General features: G+C 38.8%; 1 protein-coding gene across 1 annotated transcript in view; it reads left to right on the top strand.

Moving 5' to 3' along the window:
• The first annotated feature begins 10,069 nt into the window (after positions 1-10,069).
• Positions 10,070-12,251, top strand: part of CHIC1 (cysteine rich hydrophobic domain 1) — a 64,965-nt gene continuing 62,783 nt past the window's right edge. The window contains exon 1 of the mRNA XM_055338982.1: positions 10,070-10,453. Within this exon, the coding sequence (XP_055194957.1) occupies positions 10,179-10,453 (275 nt within the window). The 5' untranslated portion in view covers positions 10,070-10,178. The remainder of the gene's footprint in view (positions 10,454-12,251) is intronic.

A 12,251-nucleotide genomic window follows, 5' to 3' on the forward strand; every position in this document is an offset into this window, starting at 1 on the left:
GTGACATAGAAGACAAGTTGATGGCAAGGAAGGAAGCTCAGGACAAAAGAGAAAAACAAAAGATCATGAGGATAGGTTAAGGGAAATAAATGACAGCCTCAGAAGGAAAAAATCTACATTTAATTGGGGTTCCCTAGGGTGCCAAAAGGGACAGAAGTCCAGAGTATGTATTTGAACAAATCATAGCTGAAAACTTTCCTATTCTGGGAAGGGAAACAGGCATTCAGATCCAGGAGATAGAGATATTCCCCCCCCCCTTAAATCAATAAAAACCACTCAACACCTCCACATTTAATAGTGAAACTTGCAGATTCCAAAGATAAAGAGAAGATCCTTAAAGCAGCAAGAGACAAGAAATACATAACCTTTATGAGGAGAAACATTAAGATAACAGCAGACCTCTCCACAGAGACCTGGCAGGCCAGAAAGGGCTGGCAAGATATGTTCAGGGTCCTAAATGAGAAGAACCTGCAGCCAAGAATACTTTATCCCAAAAGGCTCTCATTCAGAATAGAAGAAGAGATAAAGAGCTTCCAAGATAGGCAGAAACTGAGAAAATATATGACCACCAAGCCGGCTCTGCAAGAAATATTAAGGGGGACCCTGTAAAAGAAAGAGGAAGTCCAAGGAAACAATCCACAAAAACAGGGACTGAAGAGGTATCATGATGATACTAAATTCACATCTTTCAATAATAACTCTGAACGTGAATGGGCTTAATGACCCCATCAAGCAGCGCAGAGTTTCAGACTGGATAAAAAAGCAAGACCCAGCTATTTGCTGTTTACAAGGGACTCATTTTAAACATAAAGACACCTACAGCCTGAAAATAAAAAGTTGGAGAACCATGTATCATTCAGATGGTCCTCAGAAGAAAGCAGGGGTAGCCATCCTCATATCAGATAAATTAAAGTTTATCCCAAAGACTGTAGTAAGAGATGAAGAAGGACACTATAACAATTGGAAGGATCTATCCAATAAGAGGAGCTAACAATCATGAATATTTATGCCCTGAATGTGGCAGCTGCCAAGTATATCAATCACTTATTAACCAAAGTTAAGATATGCTTTGATAATAATATACTTGGTGGCTTGAATGTAGCGCTTTTTACAACCCACAGGTCTTCTAAGCACAACATCTCCAAAGAAACAAGAGCTTTATATGATACACTGGACCAGATGGATTTCAGAGATATTTACAGAACTTTACATCCAAATGCAACTGAATACACATTCTTCTCAAGTGCACATGGAACTTTCTCCAGAATAGACCACATACTGGATCACAAATCAGGTCTTAACCGATACCAAAAGATTGGGATCGTCCCCTGCATATTTTCAGACCATAATGCTTTGAAACTAGAACTCAATCACAAGAAGTTTGGAAGGATTTCAAACAGGAGGAGGTTAAGGACCATCCTGCTAAAAGATGAAAGGGTCAACCAGGAAATTAAGGAAGAATTAAAAAGATTCATGGAAACTAATGAGAATGAAGATACAACTGTTCAAAATCTTTGGGATACAGCAAAAGCAGTCCTGAGGGGGAAATACAATGCAATACAAGCATCCATCCAAAAACTGGAAACAACCCAAATACAAAAGCTAACCTTGCACCTAAAGGAGATAGAGAAAAAACAGCAAATAGATCCTACACCCAGCAGAAGAAGAGAATTAATAAAGATTCAAGCAGAACTCAATGAAGTCGAGACCAGAAGAACTGTGGAACAGATGAACAAAACCAGGAGTTGGTTCTTTGAAAGAATTAGTAAGATAGATAAACCATTAGCCAGCCTTATTAAAAAGAAAGGAGAAAAGACTCAAATTAATAAAATCATGAATGAGAAAGGGGAGATCACCACCAATACCAAGGAAATACAAACGATTTTTAAAGCTTATTATGAACAGCTATACGCCAATAAATTAGGCAATCTAGAAGAAATGGACGCATTTCTGGAAAACCACAAACTACTAAATCTGGAACAGGAAGAAATAGAAAGCCTGAACGGGCCGATAACCAGGGAGGAAATTAAAGCAGTCATCCCAAACCTCCCAGGACACAAAAGTCCAGGGCCAGATGGCTTCCCAGGGGAATTGTATCAAACGTTTAAAGAAGAAACCATACCTACTTTACTAAAGCTGTTCCAAAAGATAAAAACAGATGGAGTACTTCCAAACACTTTCTATGAGGCCAGCATCACCTTACTTCCAAAACCAGACAAAGACCCCACCAAGAGGAGAATTATACACCAATATCCCTGATGAGCATGGATACAAAAATTCTCAACAAGATACTAGCCAATAGGATCCAACAGTACACTCAGAAGATTATTCACCATGACCAAGTGGGATTTATCCTTGGGATGCAAGACTGGTTCAACACTCGTAAAGCAATCAATGCAATTGATTATATCAGCAAGAGAAAAAACAAGAACCATATGATCCTCTCAATAGATGCAGAGGAAGGCATTTGACAAAATACAGCATCCATTCCTGAACAAAACTCTTGAGAGTGTAAGGATAGAGGGAACATTTCTCAGTATCTTAAAAGCCATCTATGAAAAGCCCACAGCCAATATCATTCTCAGTGGGGAAACACTGGGAGCCTTTCCCCTAAGATCAGGAACAAGACAGGGTGTCCACTCTCATCACAGCTATTCAACATAGGACTATAAGTCCGAGCCTCAGCAATCAGACAACAAAAAGAAATAAAAGGCATTCAAATTGGCAAAGAAGAAGTCAATCTCTCACTCTTTGCAGATGACATGATACTCTACATAGAAAACCCAAAAGATTCCACCCCAAGATTGCTAGAACTCGTGCAGCAATTCGGCAGCGTGGCAGGATACAAAATCTAGCCCAGAAAACCGTGGCATTTCTATACATTAACAATGAGACTGAAGAAAGAGAAATTGAGGAGTCAATCCCATTTACAATTGCACCCAAAAGCCTAAGATGCCTAGGAATAAACCTAACCAAAGAGGTAAAGGATCTATACCCTAAAAACTACAGAACACTTCTGAAAGAAATTGAGGAAGACACAAAGAGTTGGAAAAATATTCCATGCTCATGGATTGGCAGAATTAATATTGTGAAAATGTCAATGTTACCCAGGGCAATTTACACATTCAATGCAATCCCTATCAAAATACCATGGACTTTCTTCAGAGAGTTGGAACAAATCATCTTAAGATTTGTGTGGAATCAGAAAGGACCCCGAATAGACAGGGGAATATTAAAAAAGAAAACCATAGCTGGGGGCCTCACAATGCCAGATTTCAGGTTGTACTACAAAGCTATAGTCATCAAGACAGTGTGGTACTGGCACAAAAACAGACACATAGATCAATGGAACAGAATCCCGAAATGGACCCTCAACTTTATGGTCAACTAATATTTGACAAAGCAGGGAAGACTATCTACTGGAAAAAAGACAGTCTCTTCAATAAATGGTGCTGGGAAAATTGGACATCCACCTCCAGAAGAATGAAACTAGACCATTCTCTTACACCATACACAAAGATCAACTCAAAATGGATGAAAGATCTAAATGTGAGACAAGATTCCATCAAAATCCTAGAGGAGAACACAGGCAACACCCTTTTTGAACTCGGTCACAGTTAACTTCTCGCAAGATACATCCACCAAGGCAAAAGAACAAAAGCAAAAATGAACTATTGGGACTTCATCAAGATAAGAAGCTTTTGCACAGCAAAGGATACAGTCAACAAAACTAAAAGACAACCTACAGAATGGGAGAAGATAATGGGCAGGAGATGAAGACACAGATGAGGCTCCCGCCTACTCAGACTCAGATTGACCAGGGACCTCGGCTAGAACTCTCATTCCCCTACAGAGGCCCTTTTATTTCTTTTTTATTATTTTTTTTAGCTCTTAAAAGACCCAATTTTAATTTAGGGCTAGTATCCAAGATCTATAAAGAACTTATTAAACTCAACAGCAAAGAAACAATCCAATCATGAAATGGGCAAAAGACATGAACAGAAATTTCACAGAACAAGACATGGCAACAAGCACATGAGAAAATGTTCTGCATCACTGGCCATCAGGGAAATACAAATCAAAACCACAATGAGATACCACCTCACACCAGTGAGAATGGGGTACATTAACAAGACAGGAAACCACAAATGTTGGAGAGGATGTGGAGAAAGGGGAACCCTCTTGCACTGTTGGTGGGAATGTGAACTGCTACAGCCACTCTGGAAAACTGTGGGGAGGTTCCTCAAAGAGTTAAAAATAGATCTGCCCTACAATCCAGCAATTGCACTGCTGGGGATTTACCCCAAAGATACAGATGCAGTGAAATGCCAGGACACCTGCAACCTGATGTTTATAGCAGCAATGTCCACAATAGCCAAATTGTGGAAGGAGCCTTGGTGTCCATCGAAAGATGAATGGATAAAGAAGATGTGGCATATGTATACAATGGAATATTACTCAGCCATTAGAAACGACAAATACCCACCATTTGCTTTGATGTGGATGGAACTGGAGGGTATTATGCTGAGTGAAATAAGTCAGTCGGAGAAGGACAAACAGTGTATGTTCTCATTCATTTGGGGAATATAAAAATTAGAGAAAGGGAATAAAGGGAAAGGAGAGAAAATGACTGAAAATATCAGTGAGGATGACAAAAAATGAGACACCTAATTCTGGGAAATGAACAAGGGGTAGTGGAAGGGGAAGTGGGCGGGGGGTTGGGGAAGTGATGGGCACTGAGGGGGGCAGTTGGTGGGATGAGCACTGGGTGTTATGCTATATGTTGGCAAATTGAACTCCAATTAAAAAAGTAAAAAAAATTACTGGATGAAATCAGAGACCCAAGTAAATTGAAAGACACTCAATAAAATAAAATAAAATAATATTAAAAAAAATAAGAAGTACGTGAGTGAAAAAGCCAATCCCCAAACGTTACATACCATGTGACACAATTTACATAACATTCATGAAAATACAAAAATTATAGATGGTAAACAGCTTAAAGGTTGCTGGGGATAGAGGGAGGAACTGTTATAAAAAGATGACAGTAGGAATCCTTGTGGTGATGTAACCGTTCTTTATCCTGTCTATAGTAATAGTCATAGGAACCTACGCCTGTGATAAAATTGCATAGAACTAAATTCACACACAGACACATACACACACATGAATACATGTATGACTGAGGAACTCTGAGTAAGATGGGTAGATTGTACAATGTCAATTTTGTGTACTATGGTGTTCTTTTGTGTATAGATAGTGTACTATAGTTATGCAAGATGTTATCATTGGGAAATACTGAGTAAAAGGTAAACAGGACTTCTCTGTATTAGTTTCTACAATTATATGTGAATATCTTTAAAAAAGCTTAATTTAAAAAATGGGTAAAAGATTTGAATAAACAGTTCATCAAAGAATGTATATAATAAAAACAAGCATGTGAAAAGATGTTCAACCTCATTAGTCATTAGGGAAACATAAAATAAACCTACAATATGATATACTTCATACCCACAAGAATAGCTCTAATAAAAAAATAACAGATGTTGGAGAGAATGTGGAGAAAATGGAACTTTCATACATTGCTGCTGGGAATGCAAACTGATTGATCCACCTCAAAAAACAGTTTGGCAGTTATCTTAAAATCAACAGTCTTACCATATAATCCAGTAATTCCACTCATAGATATCTACCCTTGAGAAATTAAAACGCATGTTCACACAAGGACATGTATGTGAATTTTATTTTTTTTATTTTTTATTTTTTATTGTAGTTCAATTTGCCAACGCATAGCATAACACGCAGTGCTCAACCCATCAAGTGCTCCCCTCAGTGCCCGTCACCCAGTCACCCCCACCCTCCGCCCACCTCCCTTTCCACCACCCTTTGTTCGTTTCCCAGAGTTAGGAGTCTCTCATGTTCTGTCTCCCTTTCTGATATTTCCCACTCATTTTTTCTCCTTTCCCCTTGTATGTGAATTTTAATAGCAGCATCTTCATAATATCCAAAATGTGGAAGCAATCCAAATATCATCAATTAGTGAATGGATAAAATGTGATATATCCTTACAATGACATACTATTTATCAGTTAAAAGGAATGGAGTACTTATATAAGATACAACATGGATAAATCTGAAAAATATTATGCTAAGCAAAAGAAACTAGATAAAAAAGACCACATATTGTATGATCAAATTTATTTTAAATGTCTAGAAAAAGAAATCTATAGAGACAGAAAGTAGACTAATTATTGCCTGAGGCTAGGGGTCAGAATGGGGAATGGTTGAAAATGGAACAGATTTCTTTTGGGTGTGACAGAAATGTTCTAAAATTAGTTTGTAGTGATAGTTGCAAAACTCTGTAGATGTACTAAAATCACTGAATGTACTAAAAACTCTGTAGATGTACTAAAATCACTGTACACTTAGAAAGAGAGAGAAAAGGACGGAAAGGAGGATGGGAGGGAGGGAGGGAGAATCATCTTAAAAGTTACATTTCTTTTCAGCTGTTCTAAGATTGAAACCCCCTTAGGTGGTTAAACCTGTTACTTCTTGACTCAGGTCCCCATCTATCAGACAGAGTAATTACCCCATGCCCTGCTCAGCTCATCAGACAAAAAGTTATATGGCCTACTTTCTTCTCCACCCACTCCTAGCTTTAGTATTCTTGATAGTTACTAAATTATCATTTAAAAATCATGTTCCTTGTATTTACTGACAAAATGTGTTTTTCTCAGCTTGCCCAATTCCAAATTCTCCTATATATAGCAAAGCAACTTACTTTTGGAATTATATATGCATTTTCAGCACAGTGTATATGCAAGAAAGCAGACCATACTTGTGAGTTTCTCCAAGCGTAGCACTGCTTTGTTCTTTTGAATATGACTAAATGTCAAGACTGCTTTCCATTTTGACAGTATGATTTCCCCCTCCCTCTCCTCCCCTCCCATCCCCCACAGTCATCATTTCTTACCATAGTTCCAATATCTTACTTGCACTTATCACGAAGTCCACACTTTATACTCCTTTCTCTTTTTCTCCTTAAAATATCTCTTCCTAGCCTAATCCTGAATGGTGAAAAGGAGAAGCTACTATTTAAGCAGTAATCGGCAAAATACTTCCATTTAGTCAGTGACTTGGACTTTTATGGATAATACAGCATGTTTGGAAAATTTTTAGTATTGCCTATGACTCTTTTACTTTTTGAAAGGGAAGAACTGGTGTGAAATATTGATTTGATCTAAGTCTAAAGTATTTTGCTCCCATAAATGACACATGATACATTTTCATTAATCTCCAAGAAAAGCAGATATATTGTATCTGTCTTATCAGAAGGCTATGGTCAAATATTATTAGACTAGTAAAGTTCTCTATACTACAGAAACTAAAGTGCAGCCACTCTGGAAAACTGTGTGGAGGTTCCTCAAAGAGTTAAAAATAGAACTGTCCTATGACCCAGCAATTGCACTGCTGGGGATTTGCCCCACAGATACAGATGCAGTGAAACGCCAGGACACCTGCACCCCAATGTTTATAGTAGCAATGTCCACAATAGCCAAACTGTGGAAGGAGCCTCGGTGTCCATGGAAAGATGAATGGATAAAGAAGATGTGGTATATGTATAATGGAATATTACTCAGCCATTAGAAACAACAAATACCCACCATTTGCTTCAACATGGATGGAACTAGAGGGTGTTATGTTGAGTGAAATAAGTCAATCGGAAAAGGACAAACATTATATGGTCTCATTCATTTGGGGAATATAAAAAATAGTGAAAGGGAATAAAGGGGAAAGGAGAAAAAATGAGTGAGATATATCAGAAAGGGAGACAGAACATGAGAGACTCCTAACTGGGAAACGAACAAGGGGTGGTAGAAAGGGAGGGGGCGGGGGGTGGGGTAACTGGTGACTGGGTGCCACTGAGGGGGGTACTTGATAGGATGAGCACTGGGTGTTATTCTATATGTTGGCAAATTGAACACCAATAAAAAAATAACTAAATAAAAAACAAATAAAAAAAAAGAAACGACAAATACCCACCATTTGCTTCAACGTGGATGAAACTGGAGGGTATTATGCTGAGTGAAATAAGTCAATTGGAAAAGGACAAACATTATATGGTCTCATTCATTCGGGGGAATATAAGAATTAGTGAAAGGGAATAAAGGGAAAGGAGAGAAAATGAGTGAAAATATCAGTGAGGGTGACAAAACATGATGGGCACTGAGGGGGGCACTTGGCAGGATGAGCACTGGGTATTATGCTATATGTTGGCAAACTGAACTCCAATAAAAAATTTAAAAAAACTAAATTTTGTTGCTTATTGATAATGTTGCAACATATTTTTAAAGTTCATAAGTAAACAAGGTATGGAGTACAAAACATTTTTTCACCTTAATAACACAAACTTATTGATAATAATAATGGTTTGATCAGCACCTCTTACAAAACTAATTTCTTCTTCCCTCATGCATCCTAAATGCTTTGTTTGTATTGCTATACTGCTAACATAATACTCATCTTAAAGTACACTTATAGGGTGCCTGAGTGGCTCATTTGGTTAATACTCTGACTCTTGGTTAATCCTTTTAGCTAAGGCCATGATCTCATGGGTCCTGGGATCCAGCCCCAAGCCAGGGTCTGCACTGGACTTGGAGCATGCTTGAACTGCCCAGCTCTCTCTCTCTCTCTCTCTCTCTCTCTCTCTCAAATAAATGAATAAATCTTTTAAAAAATAAAGTGCAGTTATGTCTATTTCCCCAGTCTCACCATCAAATTTGGATGGAGCTGCAGAGTAGCAGAAAGAGCTGTGAAGCTGATATTAAAATACCTGGATCACAGGATTTGTTTTATTAATTAGCAGCTATGTGACATTACTGTCCTAATGATCCCTGATTTCTGTGCTACTGCTAAGTATTAAATAGTTTGACACATAGTTTGGAAACTCAAAATATGTGATCTCTACAACATTTTAGTGATTGTGGAGAAGATAGGAAAAAATATTTGAAATGGAAAATTTTGGACAAAATGTTACCACAGACCTTAATTACTTAAACTTCATGAGACTCAGTTTTGCCATCTATAAAATAGATATGATGATGCTTACCTCATAGGATTGTTTAAGGGTTAACTGAGATACTGTACATGAAAGAGTCTAGCTCAGTGTCTGGAAGATGGATGATGTTCATTAATGTTTCCTTAGGTTGGAATGCTTCCTCCACCTCCTCCATGCCCCTCTCCCCTGTAAAAAGGAAAAAAACAGACAAAAAACTCCAAACTTCAAACATCTTTCAAGAAACAGCCCAAAAGGCACCACTGTACAAAGCCTTTCCAAACAACTTCAGGCAGTGTAGCCCTCTGGTTAAGAATACTGGGCTTTTGAAATCAGAAGAGATTCCCAAGTTTAAAAACAGGTCTGCCATTTAGTAACGCCAGGATCTTGGGCACATTATTTATCCTCCGTGCATCTAGGTCTTCCATCTGCAAAGTGAGATCATCCTGGTACATATCTCATGCTGTTGTGAAGTATTAAATGCGATATTCACAAAGAGTGCTTAGCAAAGTCCCACTTAGTAAATCCTTTATTAAGTATTACACAGTAGAAGTAGCAATAGAAATTTTCCTCTTCAGTAAAATGTTAATAAAAATACCTCGCAGGGTGGTAAAATTCTGATGCAAAAGTCTTTTAAACTATAATGCTGAACAAACAAACATAAGGGATTGGTATATACCTTGAGATCTCTGGGGCAAAGTTCTAACCTCACGTTTTAGAATATACATTCCCTGCACTGGGTGGGGGTGTGTGGTAAATAATATCCACTACTAATGAATGGGAAATAAAGCCAGAAGATACGTCCCAGGGGCCCAAGCAACAGAAACCCAAAAAGCAATATTAAGCACAGAACCCGCAAACCCGGCCTCGATAATTCCCTGGAGTTCACCTCTAACGCCCCCCTTCCTTTAGAGCCGCGCAAGCGTAGACTGATTTTTTTCCTCTCTCCCTCGGGCCCCCGCCTCCAACTCCCCCCACCCATTCTGCCCCAATACGCAGGCGCATCTCTTCAAATCGTGTCCCTACCCCTCGTTCTTTCCCTTCATTTCGTTCCCCCTCCTCTTCCAGCACTTTGGCAGGTTCAAACTCTTCGGGAGGGTGGCGGCGATCGAGAGATCACGTGATGAGCATCCTGCTGCCCAACATGGCGGAGTTCGACACCATCTCGGAACTGGAGGAGGAGGAAGAAGAAGCGGCAACGTCGTCGTCGTCGTCGCCGTCATCGTCGGTATCGGGGCCAGACGACGACGAGGAAGATGAAGAGGACGAGGAAGAAGAGGAGGACGAGGAAGAAGAGGAAGAGGAGACGCCGCCCCCGCCTCGGGTAGTGAGTGAGGAGCATCTGCGCAGATATGCCCCTGATCCTGTATTAGTGCGGGGCGCCGGCCATATCACTGTGTAAGCAAGAGGGGGCCAGGGGTTTGAAAACGCTGAGATTTGTCGACAGAGGAATAAGAAGGTGATCGAGGGGCCTGTGGGGTGGGGGAGGGCTGATAAGGCATAACAATTAGAAAGAGACACCTGGTCTAAATGGAGAAACCAAGGGAGATAGGTGTAAGGGAAGTGAGGAGAATGCAAATGTGATGCACCAACATCAGGTAAAGAGTATAGAACGGGAAGATTAGAGGTTTGGGAACCAAAGAAATTGGGAGTAGAGGTGAGTTTCCTTGCTTCTGTGTATGCTGGCAAGTAGTCTTTAAACTGCAGGATGTACCAGAGGATTCTTTGCTGCTAAAATTGGTGTGTTGTGGAACACTGTGACTGCTGTGATCTGTGACAAGACCTAGGCTTGGATTCTTTAAAACAGAAACACGATATGTTTTGTGAATAATATTATAGACTGTCCACCCACCCACATACTCATTCATCTAATCTTCCTATCTAATCCTTATATGAATGAATACAATAATCCTTTCCACGTCTTAATAACTCCTCTTTCTGACATTCCTTAATTATCACACAATTAGAGGTTCAGATTAAGAGGCAATTGTAAAAAGTAAAAGAGCAGTAGATTGAGAATGAGGGCTCTTGGAAGTTAGTCCCAGCTTTGCTTCTTACTGGCCCTGTGACCTTGCTCAGGTTACTTCATATTTCTGGGCCTTAATTTCTCCATCTGTAAAATGAGGGGTTGGAGGCAGATGGTTTCTAAAACCTTTCAGCTCTGAGATAATTTAAGATACCTATAGGAGATTTTGTATGCCCAAACACTAAATATGCAGACATTAAATACTTATGAAAATTATTCCCCTAGGAGCTGAGGTTGAGTTTTTTGAAAACTTATACAGTGACTTTTTTTTTTAAATTTAAATCTTGGATCATATTTGAGAAAATAAAAGGAGGAGAGACTTCATAGCCTAGTAGTTGCAAAGCAAAAGAAAATTTTAATAGTTCTCTGGGCTTTGAAGAGTGCTTTTTCTTTTTTTATGTGCTTGAAAATTTACATGCTTGAAAATTTGAGTGTGTGTCATGTTTATCTTCTTAACAATGCGGTCTTTTCCTGCATTTTCCTATTGCTGCCTCTAATTTTGATAATGACTCACCTAGTCCCTTTGACTTTCAATTGACTTCATATTATCAGAAATCATGTATTATAATATGGAACACTTCCCTTCCATCATGTTAGCTTTTAATTTTAACATGTTAGATATTTTTATTGTAATACGCTTTTGTGATCTTTGCATGGAATATATTAAGAAAGATTTTGAAATGGTGGATGAGTTTGGGAAGATTTTTAGACCTGCTTTTTGGTTAGGCAATTATTTTAACACAATTTTTCTTGGTCCAAGAATTTTGCAGATAGTCTACAATGATCAGATGACAGCCTACTGCGCTGTTTTACTTTTATTCCTTTCATCACTAGGGAGACAATTTATTACTCTAATTATGATTCTGGCACCAAAGGTTACTTTCATGCAGATTATTTCACATGACTGAACAGAAAAGTAGTTTTTATTCCAGTCTATAATTTTATATTCCCAACATTCCAACCCCCTTCTTATTTTCTAACATTAAGAAAACAGGAGGAGCAAGGAAACAGAATTCAAGTTACCAGAAACTTAATTGTGGTTCTGTTTTTCACACAATCATGGTGAAGTACTTATCAACCTGTTTTCAATTAAAAGTAAAGCACTGGTACTTGCCATATCCGGGGCCTTGTGATAGGTATAAAGTCCCTCCCAGCTTAAAAATTAGGAGT

This window comes from Nyctereutes procyonoides, unplaced genomic scaffold, assembly GCF_905146905.1.
Source record: "Nyctereutes procyonoides isolate TBG_1078 unplaced genomic scaffold, NYPRO_anot_genome, whole genome shotgun sequence".
Taxonomy (NCBI): Eukaryota; Metazoa; Chordata; class Mammalia; order Carnivora; family Canidae; genus Nyctereutes; species Nyctereutes procyonoides.